We start from the raw sequence: 17,684 nt of genomic DNA on the forward strand, positions 1-17,684 counted from the left end.
TAGAAGTTGTCTTTAAACATCTTGTTCCTTGGGTTTATATTTATCATCAGGAACAAAATGAGGGGCAAAAGGAGAGGATTCGTATTGCTGCTACTCAACTGTACAGTTGCCGATGACTGCCTGGTATGAACATCTGTGAGCCTCTCCTCCCCCTTCACGCCTCACACCAACCCTATTTGACTTACTTGGGAGACACCAAACACCTAGATTTGGAAAGTGGAATGTAGAAGTTTATGTAGATTTAGTCTTTTTTATATACTGACTTTCATAATTTAATTTTGTCATTTTATGTCAAGTGTTGGTGAAGTTACACATCTCTTGCTTTGGACCCAAAAGGTTGCATTATTTCCTGATTACCATCTAGAAATATTATATAAGATTAAAAAATGGATCTAAACATCAAGATTATCCTCATGGAGAAAAATATTTTGAGAGCATATCATCAAAATAAATTGAAAAGCAAGGTGCAGTGGTGTATGCCTTTATTCCAAAAACTCGGGAGGCAGAGGCAGGAGGATCACCATGAGTTTGAGGGCAACCAGAGAGTACATAGTGAATTCCAGGTCTGCCTGGGCTAGAGTGAGATCCTACCCCCCCCAAAAAAAAACAAATAAATAAATGGAAAAGATGTTATCTGGATGGAAGTTTATAACCTGTGCAATAAGCATGATATCTAAGTTGTAGAATTTAGAACCTCCAGGATGTTAGGTACATATGTGTGTGTGTGTGTGTGTGTGTGTGTGTTTATATATTATTACATACTTGTATGTAGCTCAAAGGTAAAGAGACACTTATTTTATATTTTGGTTCTAAAATATTAAAAATATTTTTAAATATTTTTTAAAATAATTTTTCACTTTTTTTCTTGTTGGTAATACACATTTTAAGTAAGGAATACCAGTCATAGCTGCAGTAATTGAGTTGAAACACCCACTGTACCTTTTCAAGGTCAACATGAGTTTTAATACATGAAGAGAATAAGCTTATATCTCACTTCCATTTTATGTAAAACTAATTGAATTAATTCCTAAAACTGAAAATTTACTATTATTTTTTATTTTTCTCTATAAAGCCTCCTCAGAATTTTTGCTTAGGGATATATATGATATTATAGACAACTGGTGATTTCTACCAGGATCTGAACTGGTTTCAATGGAACCATGAGATCATTTGCCTAGTTCTGAAGTTACTGAATTTTAAAACACTATCTTGAAGCCAGAAAAAAAAAAAAATAGGCTTAATTGTGAGGCAGGTTTGACCTGCTTTACTGGCTTGCTACAATTGATAAAGCTTTCACTGCATATGGCTAGGATACAGAGACACAATTTCATTTGAAGAATATACTAAGCACCATAAAAACAAATGAACTTAAGAAAAATTGCTTGGATGAGCCCTGCAGCAGGTGTTGATTTCCTAGAGGCAATGATTTTTATGTCCTTTTTCCTGATGGGATCAATAAAATGCAGTAATTATTAGAACATAATTTATGTTACTTGTGCTATCTTAGGCAAAACCTATAAAGCAGTTCAGAAAACAAGATGTTTTCCATGAAAGCCTTGGTAAAAGTATACATGCTGAGACAATTTATTTGTAAATAAATATTGAGGGCTCTGCTACTCAACAATGGAGGCATCTATCCTCACCTCTTCCTCTTTAAGGGAAAGGAAGTCAATCATAAGTTCTACATTTGCAAACATTTTTGCGTATTTTTATTTTCAAGCTAGATAAATACTGGGTTTGATTCTTGGGCAATAAAACATGAATATGGGCATCCAGATAAAGAAAGAATTAGGTAAAAGTTAAATAAAATGGGTTCAATGAGATAGTAGTGAAAAATCATTTTAAATAGTTTTTTCTTTTTTTATCAAATATTTTATTTCTTGTTTATTTATTTATCTATGAAAGATACAGAGAGAGATAAAGACAGAGATGTCAGAGAATGGGCACACAAGGGCCTCTAGTCACCACAAATGAACTCCAGATGCATGTACCACTGTGTGCCTCTGGCTTACACATGGGTACTGGGCAACTGAATCTGGGCCCTTAGGCTTTACCCCTTAACAACGAAGCTATCTCTCCAGAGCAGTTTTCTTGATCAATTCCACATTCTCTCTAATCAGGTCCTGGTCCTCTGATACCATGAGCCGTTTTCTAACATCATCAGATCCCCAGGCTGGGATGAGAACAAGGACAACCAGCATCAACCTTGAATGACCCTTATAACAGCCCTTGGAGAAGGTAGGTCTTATGATAATCTCTGTTGCCTGAATGAGAAAACAGGTGTGAAAAGCCAAGGAAGTCACTCAGTCTCACACAGCTCGTAAGTGGCAAAGCTGGGATTGAAATTCCTGCAGTCTGGCCTCAGAGCCCATGTTACAACCTCCAGGCTAAAAACACCATGCTGCTGGTGGCATGAGAAGCAAGCAGACTTGCGGTCGGCCCTGCCTTCCCATACTTCTGCAAACTCTGACCTCATGGGGGAAATATGATCCTGTTCTTTTGCCATCACGTCTGGGCAAGTGCAAAGAGCCACCTCCTGACAGGGGTGGACAAGCAGCTCATATTCTCTGTGCTCTTTAGAATGCAAGGAATCCTGAGCCCAGGCAGGGCATGGAAAAAGCACTGAGAAGGAAAGTACAATCTGCACCAAAATGCTGTAAGGAGGCAACCAAGAGAATGGCTGCCTGGGGTAGAGGCATGCACGGTAGATAGGGCCACATGACAGTAAGCCCAGCGGAGTGTATAGAAAGATATGGGAAAGTGGAGACAGAATTTTTCTCTGCAGGATTAAAGTTAGGATTCAAAAACAGATTGAAACGAGTGAAGTGTCATGTTGGCCTAGCCACACAATCTGTTTTGGGGTGGTAACTAGATGACTTACCAATAAGGTTTTCTTAGATATCTAGAGTAATTTTTTATTAAATTTATTTATGTATTTGAGAGAGAGAGAGAGAATATCAGCATGATGCCAGGTCTCCTGCTGCTATAAGTTAACTCCAGATGCATGCACCACTCCATGTATCTGGCTTTACATGGGTACTGAGGAATCTAACCAGGGTCATTAGGCTTTGCCAGCAAGCACCCCTAACTACTGAACAATCTTTCTGGCACAGAAGGATGTTTTTTAAAGATTCAACATATGTTCATACTTCAATTTAAGACGTATTGAATGTGAATATAAAGGAAATAACCAAGGTTAAGTTAAAATAATTATTATGTTCATGTTATGTAGAGATACCACTGAGAACATGAAGAAATCCTGAGAAGATGCTCATGTCTTCAGGGAACATGATAAATTCACTCATGGGATGCATCATGCCAATGGCTATGAACATGACTAACTACTGGGGATATTGCTCTTATCTGTCAGGTTCTCTGTGCTTCCTTTCTGACCTTGTCCTAACCACTGTACCTGAATCCTCATTGCTGCTGCTGCTCCATCAGGATTTACACATCTTCTTACATTTATTTCCTGTCGATGCATCCTCAGTTTTTTATCTATAACTACTTTCTCAGTAGGTCACTCCAGTTCATTATCTAGTGTGTCTTGCTTTAATCTGGACGTATGTGTGTATATATATATGGCTGTAGAATGTTAAGGGTAAGAGCAATTTTTAAATATAAAATTATTTTATTGAATGACTACTTTACAAACTATGATTTGATATATTAAAAGACAATATATATTCAACTGGTAATAATTTCAAACACAGCTGGAGGGATGGCTTAGTGGTCAAAGCAGTTACTTGTGAAGCCTAAGGACTAAGGTTTGATTCCCCAGTACCCATATAAGCCAGATACACAAGGTGGCACATGCATCTGGAGTTTGTTTGCAGTGGCCGGTGGCCTTGGCTTGCCCATTCTCTCTCTCTCTGTCTGCCCCTCTCTCAAATAAATAAATAAAATATTTAAAAAATTTCAACAGAATTTAGTTGTTTGTAAATAGTATTCTCATTGCCAATATTGAAATCTTACAAAAAGAAATGTATCAATCTGAACTTTATATCTTAATAAAAATAATAATAGCAATATTACTATGCTTCTATAATATTTAGTATATTTCAAAGTATGATTATATGTAACACTTGTGTTCAAACTCATCACAACTGTGAGATACTGTTTGGTAGGTAGCTATTATGTTTCTGATCACCTAGAAAAGTCAAGATGTTAATTTTTCACCTAAAATTAATTTTTTTAAAGAAGCAGCAGCAACTCTTTTAAAAATATTTTTACTTTATTTTTATTTATTTATTTGAGAGAGAGAGAGAAAGAGGCAGAGTGAGGGAGAGAGAATGGGCATGCCAGGGCCTCCGGCCACTGCAAACAAACTCCAGACGCATGTGCCACCTTGTGCATCTGGCTTACGTGGGTCCTGGGGAATTGAACCAAGGTCCTTTGGCTCTGCAGGCAAACACCTTAACTGCTAAGCCATCTCTCCAGCCCCATTTTTTTTTTATTCATAACATTGTACCTAGATGTGAGTGAGACTTGTCACAGATTTTGTATTTCACTTAATTACCTTAACAATCGTCAATCACTTCCTTGTCAAACACTTCTAAGCAAAATCTACTCATTTGTTGACAATGGATCAATATCCTTTTAAAAGTCATGGCATTTTCTATTGTATTCTACTGCAAATTTCAATAAGATGGAAAAATAATGACTCCTAGTTTTCTGAAGGTGTATGAATAGGTCCATATATATGTCCATGCACATACATTCAGTCACCCAAGTAGTTCATGTGTCTAAGAAGTAGGTGTTGCCCAAGTCATAAGCAGAGGAGTGGTGGAACTCAGAAAGAATATATGGGATATGTAAGTGTTCATTTCTTACAGTACTGTGCTTCCTGTTCAGTATGTTATAAATTAGAACAAAGTATTGAACATATCCTGTCATCACTTGTAAATGTGGGAAATGTCAATAATATCTGCCCTGATTACTTCTTTTCAACAATATGGCATTTTTAAGAAAACAGCAACAATGATGACAAACTTTGCCTCACAGTGACAATAAAATTCTAGTATATTCTTTAGTGTCTTATTCTTACTCTTCATAGAAAATAAAATAAAGGTAATATAAGGTTTCCTTAACATGCATTTAGAAATGGATTAAATTTGCATAAGACAGTGATGGAGCTTTACAATTCAAATAATTGCCTCCATAATTATGAAAAATACATAAGCTTAATTTATCCTTTAACCTATCTTCTTGTGAAATGCAAATTTTGATAGGGTACAATTTCAATTTGATGCATATTATTTTTAAAAAGGCTCATTTGAATGCTTTTTCCATTTTAGCTAGCATCTGACAAGGCTCTCATAATTATCTTACAAGGCAAATTAAGAAATGTGGGTAGGAGGAGGCAGAGTTCAAATGCATTTGCACATGATTTGATCATCAAATCAAGTACATTGATAGTAGAAGAGACAGCAGTAGATTTTTGTGGGGTGGTCAGGCCCTGCAGAAATAGGTTTATCACAACATAAGGTGACATAAAGCTGGCAACTATTTCATTGGAACACAGGATTCAAACCTTTAAAGATAACAACATAAAAAGAAAATAATTCCCAAATAATAAGTTGCTATTGGTAACTAAAGTACAGAATTTCTGTTCCTGATCTGACATTGAAAAAGGGATAACTGATAATAGGCTAGGTAAGGACAGACTTGGCAAATATTTTCACTGAACAAGAGGAGAGTATCTGATTGACCACGTGTCCGTGCAAGTTCAAATGTGCCCACTAGACCCATAAAAGTAATAATACATAAGGAAGATCAGGAAGTTCCTCCCTAGCATGGGTGTCCAGTGTCCTGGTGAGGCACATGAGTTGCCACAATTCTGCAGGGCTTCCTTTGGGTAGGTGGTGACTAGCAGGCAAGAGACAGATTTCTGTGATACTTCCAACTGCACTGCAAAGTCATCCTGCCTGTGTTACCTAAGTTATGAGGAACCAGCGGTAAAGAAAGGATGACTAGAAAATTTTCATTTGGTTAAAGAAACTAGTTAATATCCACAATGTTTACAGAACATATGAACAAGCTAGACTTCCACAGAGGCACGTTTTAACCTAACTCACCAATGGAAAATATGATGGTTGTTCTAGACCAAATTTGGGTCAATTCATTTATGCAAACAATTATCTATACATTGGTGTTGCCAATTAAAAAAAAATGTAGAATTTTCTGAAGTAAAGCCCTTTGTCAAACCCTCTAATAAATTTCATTCTTTGGTTAGTTGATACTCTATGCCCAATGCCAGCAACAATTTATTTTATTTTTGTAGTGCTCAGAAATAATTACCTACTGAGTTAGTAAACTCCACTAGCTATTGAAAATTTACTTACCCTCTGACCTTCTTTCCCAGGTGGACCTTGGGGGCCTTGTATCCCTATAGAACCCTGTGAGGAAAAACAGATACATGTTCATAGACTGGCTCAAATACACCTGACCCAGAAGAAAGTTGTGAAAATATACATTTATTTCATTGGTCAAGCTAAACTTTTTAAGTAATTTGAGGCCTTCCAAGGTTAAGTTATGCAATATATTAATGATGGTACGTTGTTTTGCATTGACTGGCTTATCTTTGTTGCTAACTCCAGAAAAGAATAAACGGCATTTCCAAACCTGATGCAAGAACAAACACTCACTCTCCACTGAAACATTCCATATGAGTGAAACTGCACTGTGACAAACCACCATGAATAAATGGTGACAATATTTGCAAGCAGGAAAAGTAGCTCATTATATACTTTAACCCTGAAAACAAAACTATACTTCTTTGTGGCAAGTAGCTTTGTATCACTTAAAAATACCACAAGGTCTGGATAGATGGCTTAGTGGTTAAGGTGCTTCTCTGTGAAGCCTAAGGACCTATGTCTAATATCTCCAGATCCCATGTGAGCCAGACACACAGAGGTGACACAAGTATACATTTTCACATATGCATTAGGTGGCACAAGTGTCTGGAGTTTGATTATAGTGGCTGAGGCCCTGGAGTGCCAATTCTTTCTCTAAAAAAAATGATAAGGAAAGAAAAGAAAAGAAAAAAGCACAAAAACCCAGAAGACGAGCCTGTAGTGGTTAAGGTGTTTGCCTGCAAAGCCAAATGACCTGTATTCAATTCCTCAGTGCCCATGTGAAGTCACATGTACAAAGAGTCACATGTATCTGGAGTTTATTTGCAGTGACTAGAGATCCTGGTGCGCTTGTTTTTTCTCTCTCTCATTTCAAATAAAATAAAAATATAAATAAATAAAAAAGTTAAAAACCCACATAATTGTTGCATTGGCTTCCAACTTATTTCTATTTTCAATTTTAATATCATACACATCATTAAATGCTTTCCTATTATATATATATGTATATGTGTGTGTGTGTGTGTGTGTGTGTGTGTGTGTCAGAGTTAACCCTTCCTCCCTTCAGATGCCCTGTGTCAGCTATCCTGTAACAGCAATGAGACAATACACTCACCCCCTTGGATATATTATCAAGATTTGATATTTGGCTAATCACATCAATTAATTACATTTATCACATTAATTTATATTTTTTAATTATTTGAGGCAAGCCCAAAAGTCAGCCCTTTTTTAATGTGAGAGAGTGAGAGCAAGTGTAAAGAAAGAGAAAGAGAGAAAAACTTGGTATGTGAGGACCTCCAGTCACTGCAAGCAAATTCCAAACATGTGCACCACATTGCATGCATGTGCAACCTTGCACGCTTGTATCACTTTTTGTGCATCTCACTTAGTGGGACCTGGAGAAATGAACATGCTTTGCAGGCAAGCACCTTTACTGCCAAGCCATCTCTCCAGCCCTGTTTATTATTATTTCTTTTTAATCTCTGAAGTGTGTTGGGGTCTATTTCTTTCCTACTGCTTGCTGGTTATCACTTCCTGCTTGTCTGAAGATCGTCCTGTCAACTCCATCACAGCCAAAAGATTCTTCAGAAAACTCAGCTTTGCTTCCCCGAATCTCCACATGACCTTCCTCTTTTAGCTTAGCTTGCCTCATTCTTTTCATGAGTTTATAAATGGTTGTTCAAGTAATCATTTCTTCCTCTCACCAGGCTCTAAGCCACCACAGGTAGGAAGTGCCTTATTCATCAGTGGTGAATGAAAACAATTCACATTGGGGAATCAATCCACTATAGTAAGGGGGAAATTAATTCATTGTAATAAGGATCTTTGAATAAAGACAAAGTTTTTCAAATATGTGTGATTAGCATTATATAATGGATGAAAATCTAATAATACATATTAAAGTTTTTGTGAAAGGAGACAAGTGTACATAACATTACCATCTAACTTTGTTTTTCTTAGTACAAAAGTTTCATCAACATATTTTAAAATATATATTATTGTTATTTATTTGAGAGAGAAACAAAGAGAGAGTGAGAGGGAGGGAAGGGGAAAATGGGTGCACCAGGGTCTCTAGACACTGTAAACAAACTCCAGACATATGTCACCTTGTGCATATGGCTTACATGAGTACCAGAGAATCAAACCTGGTTCCTTAGGCTTCTCAGTCAAGTGCCTTAACCACTAAGCCATCTCTCCAGTCTCCTATCAACACATTTTAATTGTTCATTTGCATAGCTTTCATGTTATTAAAGGTGTCAGGATTCAGTATAAATTATTGTGACTAGCTTTTAAATAGCATTACTACTAGTATTCTTAAATATTACTAATTCTTGGTGTTTCACCAATCTTTCTGAGTCCTTCACTATAAATGAATAAAAGATACATGTTTATCACTTTGATTTAATCTGATTTTGGAGAAATATATAGTGGTACAGAAGCATATGATGCCTATGAATAAAAATAAATCAGTTATATTTGTAGCCTAAAAATAACCACCCAGTAAATGACATCTAACCGAGGAAATATTGGTTAGTTAGGTTAATGATACAATGGCAAATTCCATGTTTATAATTAAACGATAAAATTAAAATATACCAAGTATTAACTACAATATAATTACAGAGACTTTTGGTATTTTCACATAGGACTGACATAACCTTGGCTCTAAATTAAGCTCTTCTCTTTTAAGAAAACTATTACCATTTCATGAATAATCAAACTAATATACAAAATTGTTGATAATCATCCAAATGCCGACAGTTCTTTCAGCATTTTAAAACATGAACTGCTTTGGATAAACAGCAAGTGTTACCAAGGGGCATGCTTCATTTTGGGAATTGTAATAAAAATACATTATTTTACTGGTTGGGAAAATCATGTGGCAAATATGGCACAAGTTTACAAAATACATAAATACTACATTTTATTTGAAATGTATTCAAAAGATCAAAACATATTTATTAAAATTCTTTGTGTGCCAAGTCCTACCAAGGAAGATATGTAACCAATTCACGTTCATCACTAGAACGGCTCTTTAAAAAAAAATATTTTATTTGCCAGGGCATTCAACTAGTGAAAATGAACTCCAGATGTATGCAACATGTGTATCTGGCTTGTGTGGGTCGTGGGGAATTAGACCTGGGTCCTTTGGTTTTGCAGACAATTGCCTTAGCCAGCAAGCTATCTCCCTAGCCCTAGAATGCCTCTGGATTGCTCAGAAGACTTTTTCCTCCTTGGCTTTTACTCAGTCTAGGACCCATCTAGCAGTGTGAAAACAAACATACAAACAAACAAACTAGCAATTCTTTTTACTCTTGAATGAAACATTTACTTTTAGGATCATCTATGATGTGTTATATTTCATCCTAGCCATGTTGTCTAAATATTCAGATACTTGTTTCTGGTAGTGCTGGATAATGAACCCTCCCGGGACCTTCCATATGCTACTTGAGAAGACACTTCAACTGGGCTATATTTCTTTCCCCAGAACATTTATTAACTGAGCATTAGTAAGCATTTATATGGAATATTTCTTTTAATTTTTGACATGTGCATATGTGTAGTATGTACACGTTTGCTCCCTCATGCTCATGTGTGCACTTGGAGGCCAAAGGAGAAGGTCAAACATCATCTTCTCTCACTTTTCTCCTTTATTTCCTTGAGACTGGATCCCTCACTGAAGCTGGAGCTACTGACCAGTAAGCATCAGCGATTCTCAGGTCTCTTCTCCCCACAGGACTGGGTGCCAGGAGTGTGTGATCACTCCCAGCTTCTTTGTGGGTGCTAGGATTCATACTCAAGCTGTCTCAGGTCCTCTCAGGCCCTCAGGCATGATCATTCTTATATGCTGAGCCATTTTTCCTAACCCCAGAAAAGTAATTGTAACACTGACATTGGTAAAACATATCAGTCCATTATCTAACACAACATTTTTCCCAAACTGAGAACTTATATTGGGAAATAATATGTTATTAGCCATGTCTGCATTCCTTTCACTGAGTAAGGTCAAACAATACATTTAACTATCATTTGCTATGAAAATTAGAGATATAGCTATGCTTTTAAGTTACCTAAATTAAATGAATATAAGAGTTACTTCTGTTCTTCCTTTTCTAGCTTTGTAAATGTCAATAAAATGGGTGCTCTACTTATCCTTCAATTTGACTGAGAGTTCTAAAGGATCAAATTTCTTTTTCAAGTTTCAATATTTTATTAAAAAATTCATGGCAATGATTACTTTTAGTGCTTTACTTTACTATATCCTCTATCATATTTGGAGATCAGTGAGATAATATTAACTTAACATTAAACTCATCTTGAAATCTCTAGCAAAACGCTTATGTCATGAAGAGTAAAGTTATAGAAGCTCTTCTTCTCTTCTTCACCCCACTTATAGACACTATTCCGTATACACATGGCAGGCTAGATCACCAGGAGGAGAACATTAGGGTAGAGCAATACTGAATGCTTATATTGGGGAATATCATGATTGATTCCATTTTCACTTTTCTATTAGTTCTACTTCCAGTATTCTATCATAAAAAAACTAGATTCTGCACAAATGTGGTTGGTTTAGTTTAGCATGATGACCTTCAGTTCCATCCACTTTTCTGTGGCAACATGATTATATTATTTTTGTAAAAATATTAGAGTAATTGTACAAAGTAGGAGTTTCATTGTAACATTTGCATATAAACATGTAATGTAATTTGCTGTTAGACACATCTTCTATTTTCCTTGTCCTCTTCTCCTCCTCCACATCCCTAAATGGCACCATTTTCTTCCATCTCTTATTCCCTGTCCCATCCAATTCTGTATATGATAGGAAATGCACTTCTTATCTTTCTGAGACTGCCTTATTTGACTTAACATGGTGACAATCCAGTGTCCTCTGTTTTCCATCAAAAGACATAATTTCATTCTTCTAAGGAAGAATAATACTACCCTGTGCATACAAACCACGCTTTTTTCATTCATTTGTTTATGGCCATCTAGCATAAGCCATAATTTGATTTTTGTGAGTAGTGCAGCAATAAGAATGGGCATGTAGGTATCTCTGCTGTGCTAGCTTTCTTCAGAGATGTACTCTGGAGTGGCGAGCACACGGACTACCATTCCTCCTCATTCTGTTTGTTGATTTCTCTTTCCTTAGTGATAGTCACTGTAATTGGGGTCTCAATGCAGTTTTGATTTGCATTTTTCGGATAGGTAAAAATGGGGAACACTTTTTCATGTATTTATTCATTGACCATTTGTAATTCTTTTGAGACTGTCTAGGTTATTTGGCCATTTAATTATGTTATTTACCTTTCTAATGGTTAATTTTTGTATGTATTCTGGATATTAACCCTTTGTCAGATGGGTGACTGGCATTATTTATTTTTTTCTTATTCTGTAGGCTATTCTGGTAATTTTTTTGATTTGCTAAAGCTTTTTAATTTGATCCAATTATCTTTGTCCATTACAGCCATCAGCAATTAGAATCTTATTCAGAAAGCCATTGCCTATGTCTTTCACCTTGGAGTGCTTCCCTTGTTTTTCCTCTAGTAGCTTCAGAGTTTCAGGACTTCATTAAGGTCTCTGGTATGTTTTGAATTGACTTTGTTGAATACAGGAGGTACGAATTTAGCTTCAACCTTCTGTAATTGTTAGTTTTCCATTTTCTCAGAAACGTGTGTAAAGGAGGCTATCTTTAATAAATATTTTTTGCAATTTGGTTCTTAATATTGTCATAGCTTTATAGGTTTATTTCTGGGCTTTAGATTCTATTCCATTGGTCTACATATAATATTTTTATACCAGTGTCAGTCTTCCATTGTTACCATAGCTCTGTAATATAATTTAAAATTGGATATTGTGATATTGCAGCATTGCACATTTTTTCCTCAGGGTTTCTTTGGCTATTTGGAGTCTTTTATGCTTCCATATGAATTTTAGGATTGTGTTATTTTTTTAATTTCCATTCACAATGCAATTGGAATTTTGATGGGAATTGCATTAACTTCATAGACCACTCCCAGTAATGTGTTATGCTCACAAAGTGAAGTTTATTGATCCTGGACCATGGGAGGTCTTCCCATCTTCTAGTGTCTTTTTTCAAATGTCATTCTTTAGTGTTTTATAAATTGAATTATAGTTTGGCTAGGTTCACTTGTAGATATTTTATCTTGAGGCTATTGTGAATTTGATAGTTTTCCTGATTTCTTTGTTAGTGTGTTTATCATAGTACACAGAGAAACCTACTGACTTTTTTATGAGATCTATAAGTTTTTGACTATGGTCCTTAGTCTTTTAGAATTAAATCATAATGTCTGAAAATATGGATAATTTAAGTTTTCTAACTCATATCCCTTTTAGTTATGTTTCTTTGCATTAGTGTTCTGGCTAAGGATTTAAACACTATATTGAACAAGATTAGAAAAAATAGACACCCTTGTTTCATTTATGATTTTAGAGGAAGTGCTTTTAGTTTTTCTGTGTTCAAAATATCTTTGACTGTATGTCAGTCATATAGTCTTTATTGTTTGGGGGTATGTTCCTCTTATTCCTAGTGTCTTCAGGAATTTTATCATCATCCACATATGCTGAATTTTTCTATATATATTGAGTTGATCATGTAATTTTGTTCTTGATTCTATTTGTGTGCTATATTAAATTCATTAATTTCCATGTTTGGAACCATCCTTGCAACCATGGACTTAAATCAAACTGACTATAATCTATGATCTTTTAAATGTGTTGTTGGATTCAGATTCCAAGGATTTTTGTCTGTGTTCCACAAGAACATTGGTCTATGAGCTTCCTGTTTTTTGTTGTGCAATCCTAGGTAGGGTTGACTTTAGGCTTACACTGACTTCAAAGAATGAATTTGGTGACATTCCTTCCCTTAGTATTTTAACTTTACAGCTATCACAGAAATCTGTTCTGTTTAGTCCTGGTCATTTTTCTTCCCTTTTTGCTACTGATCTACTTAAGTTGTTTATATCCTCAATTTTAGTAGGTCATGTGTGTTAAGTAATTACCTATTCCCTCTATTCCCTCTTTTTATTTTTTAATTGAATCATAAGTTTTCAAAATATTCTCCAATGATCCTTTAGATTTTGGTGGTATCTGTTGCAGGATTTCCCTTTGGTATTCAAACTTTATTAATTCAGGTATTCTTCTTTTGGCTAATTAGTATACGGATTTTTCAATCACACTTATTTTTTTAAAACAACAAACTTTGTTTCATTGAACTTCTGTATATTATTATTAGTCTTCATGCTGTTACTTTCTATCCTGATCATTATTTATTTCTTCCTTGTCTACTAACTATGGGTTTGGTTTATTCTTGCTTGTCTAGGATTTTTATTATTATCATGTTATTTGTGTGAGATCTCTGATTTGCTAATGTAGGCATTCATAGCTTTCAATTGTCTCTTAAAACTACCTTGACTGTTTTCCCATTTTTCATATTTACCCCCAATTTCCTTTATGCCTCACTTATTGTTGAAAAGTGTGTTGTTTAATCTTCATGTGTTCGTATAGATTCTGGAATTTCTCTTGCAAGTGATTTTTATGTTTAGTCTATCTGAATCTGATAAAGAAGTTTTAAAATGTATCTAGCATTCCCATGATATAAAAGTCTACATTTGTTTATGCATGAAATCTTGTTTTTTAGTGGAGTTTTGGATATTTAAAATATTGAGAAAGAATGGAATACATAAAGTTTTATTGCTTTGGGCTAGTATAAAATATGTAAAAAATGGTTTGAGCTAGCTAAAACATTTCAAGTTCCAGTGGGTAGATATTACAGTGCATTATCTCTCACACAGCTCTCTCAGGACAATCTGCTGATTACATAAGGCAAGCCAGGGCTTATCATTATGGAAGCCAGAGTAAATATTTAACTGAGAAATTACTTAGAATTAAGTAGTTATGAACAGCATTTTGAAGTGTTTAACAAATACAGCAGATGTTTTGTAAAGTTAATAGGAGAGATTAATTGCATTTGAACACATTTTTGCTTGTAATAAAAGCCAAGATATAGCCATCACTTCTCAATCAAGGAAAAGAGCTGAGTAAAATAGAAAAGTTTCATCTCAAAGTATGATTTGTATTCCCTTTCAAGGAGTCTTGCAGTACATATGATACCTAGTAACTACTTCAAGGAAAATGCTATGAGGGTTTATGTCTTGTAAGTATTATCATTAAGTACAATAGTTTTCATAAGATTAAGCAGAATACATATAACTTCTTCAAATGTTACTAGGGAAGTTTCTGTTTTCAAATAGAATATACAATATTAAAATGGACAGTTTTATCTGCAAGTTTCTTACCTTATTATGAGAATAAGAATAATTTTAAGTTGGGGGCACCAGAATAATATTTTACTTGCATGTATAGTTTTTTCTTTGAAAATGAATTAGAGTATGTGTTATAAAAGCCAAACTAACTAAATAAAAATAGAACAGACATAGATATCAGTTATGAAAGTGATTGTCATATTAGTTTTGATATATGAAAATAAAAATGTTCACATTAATGATTTAAAAGGACTACTTTGATGTCATCTTACAGAATTAGCATGACAGAAAGGCAAATTTTCCTTAGAATATGTATTTACCAGTTGCCCTCTATATTTATATAAATTGTCTATGATTTTATCATAAGCAGTATTCAGTGTATATTAGTGAATGGGTGGCTTTGAAATGAAGAACAATAGGGCCTTTCACACATACTCAGAAGCTCTTATATACCTTTCTGGCACTACTGATAAGAGAACAATAAGAACTGTCACTAGAGAGAAAATCTTCTGAAATAATAATATGTACAGGAATAATTCAATCATAATCAGCTGAAGTAACTGGATGAATAATTGTATCCTACCTTCAACAATATAAAAGCTTGTGCTCACATGTAGTGCTTTCAAAATTGGCAATTCCATCTATAGGCTCTAGATGTACTTTAGACATGGAACACATAAATTATGACATGCTCACAGTTTCAGGAACACGTTAGAACAGTGAACTTGTCCCATGTTTTCTGAATTTGGAAAAGATATTTCATGATATAGATTCTGAAATACCTGTTATCTGCTATTACTTCATCTGAAGAAACAAAGAGTTATTACAACTCAAATACTAAAACATGAATCTGAAATACTGGAAGTTATCTTTCATTCAAGGGAATTTTCTTTCAAACCCAACACTTGGTCTTATTACAGGGCTTTGCATTTTCTATATTGTATGAATATCCTTGACTCCTTTTCAATCTATGTATCATCTACAAATGTGTCTGGTGTTACATGAGTTCTGAAGGTGTGAATCATTGCAAACATTCTTGTTTAGCAGTTTAACAGTAATTGTGAAAGACACAGAAAACCTAATTTAGAGAAATATATTCATCATCCACAAATTCCACTTGATACCAAAATAATCTAAGCCCATTCTCTTTCTCTCTACCTCTTTCTCTGTACATACTCAAATAAATAAATAAAATATTTAAAAATGAAATTATTATTGAGACATTCTCACCCTGTTTGAACTTCTGCACTTAACATTGCAAATGGTTTATCCAACATCAGGCTTCCAAAATTACAATTTGATAAGTGGGCTAAAACCAAACAATACAAAGGAGAAAAATGGTCTATGGTGAACTAAAGCCATTTTTTTCAAAGCAGTAACAACAGTTTTGAAATACTTCTCCATTTTATTGTTCTTTCTACTGACCTTCCTCCTTTCTGCCAGAAGCATCTAGGTAGGATTATGATTGTAATAAATATGAAGTAAGATTCCACAAAGATTATATAAAAATTGGTATTTGCCTTTCACTAGCAAAGAAAGCATGGGTGAGTCCATGCAGCACCCTGGCCTGGAGACCAGTTGTACTAAGAGAAGAATGTTTCTCAGAACCAACTACATCTTCACTACTACAAGGCGATTCTCCTATGGACCATCAAGTGAGCCAGGAATCATGTGGCCGAGAGGAAGGAGACAGATGTATGGGAAGTTCCACCCCGTAAGAAAAAGTTTTTTCCTTGTGTTTCCTTGTATGAAAAGTTCAAGATGTGGTATGGGCCGACAATATGACTCTGTATTCCCTTTTCTAAGCAAATGAACAGAAACAGGAATCCCAAAGGCATTAGATTTCTCAGCAGCAACATGATGCTATAAGTTAGTTTCAAATTAGAATAACCATATCAAATCAAACTGTTAATCAAAGGTAACAATCCAATGAGACAATTCATGACATTAAATTTCAGAAATCTTTCATTTTTTTTCATAATTTTCTTGATGATGTCTACAAATAAAGGTATAAAACCAAGAAGGGAGATGAAATGGAAATGAAGTACCCTTAGAAACAACTCAAAGAAAAGATAAAGGGAAGGAGGGAGGGAGGAAGAGAGAGAGAGAGAGATGAATTTTGCAGTTGGCTTAGCAAGTTACTAGAGCGAGAGGTCTGGTACTAGAGAACCAAAGACCCTGTGTAAAAAGCAAAAGGTAATCACAGGAGTAAGCAAAGACATCACAAACACCAGAAAACTAAACAGAAAAGAAGTAAGCAACAAACTATTCAAGAAAGGAAATTTGGGTGTGCAAATAACAATCCAGTCATAAAAAGGGGGAACCACAACTCCATTCAGTCTTCACCTATGGGGCCAACTCTTTGATTTACTATTGCCTTGTCCATGCATGATTTCATAGACAGGAGAGTATCCAGAGCTATAGTTTCTGGTATAAAGCATATTTGAAGTTTTGATAGCCAATGTCAAATTTTTTCTATAGATATTGTATAGAGACATATTTCCTCTAGAATGTGTGACTGAGTTTCATTACATTTCTGTCAACACAATATGCAATCAAAATTTTTGACCACTTACCTATATTTTATTCATGTGTGTGGTATGCGTGCCTGATCATATATACGTGTGGACATACATATGCATGCAAGGACACATACACTTGTATGTACGCATGTGTAGAAACCAGAGGACAACCTTGGGTGCTAATTCTCAGGAGTGCCATCCTGATCTTTGCAGAAAGGGTCTCTCACTGGCCTGGAAGCTACCAGATGGCTGCATTAGTTGGCCAGCAAGCTCCAGGTAAGTCTTGTCTTCATCTCCTTAGCACTCAGATTACAAACATCTTTCACCACAGTCAACATTTTACATGGATGCTGGGGATTGAATGCAGGCCCTCATGTTTGTATGGCAAGCACATTACACAATGAGCCCCCTCCTCAGACCATCATTTACAATGCTGTAAATCTTATAGGGATTTTCATTTACATTTCTCGTATTATAGTGTAGTTGTGCATCTTCTATCTGTCTCAGAACCATCTTTT

The 17,684-nt window shown here is 35.1% G+C and overlaps 1 protein-coding gene across 1 annotated transcript in view; it reads right to left on the reverse strand.

Annotated features, from left to right (window-relative positions):
- Positions 1-17,684, reverse strand: part of Col19a1 (collagen type XIX alpha 1 chain) — a 332,428-nt gene that overhangs the window by 146,725 nt on the left and 168,019 nt on the right. Inside the window, exon 15 of the mRNA XM_045156777.1 lies at positions 6,345-6,398. Within this exon, the coding sequence (XP_045012712.1) occupies positions 6,345-6,398 (54 nt within the window). The remainder of the gene's footprint in view (positions 1-6,344; positions 6,399-17,684) is intronic.

The sequence above is a fragment of the Jaculus jaculus genome, chromosome 8 (assembly GCF_020740685.1).
Source record: "Jaculus jaculus isolate mJacJac1 chromosome 8, mJacJac1.mat.Y.cur, whole genome shotgun sequence".
Lineage (NCBI taxonomy): Eukaryota > Metazoa > Chordata > Mammalia > Rodentia > Dipodidae > Jaculus > Jaculus jaculus.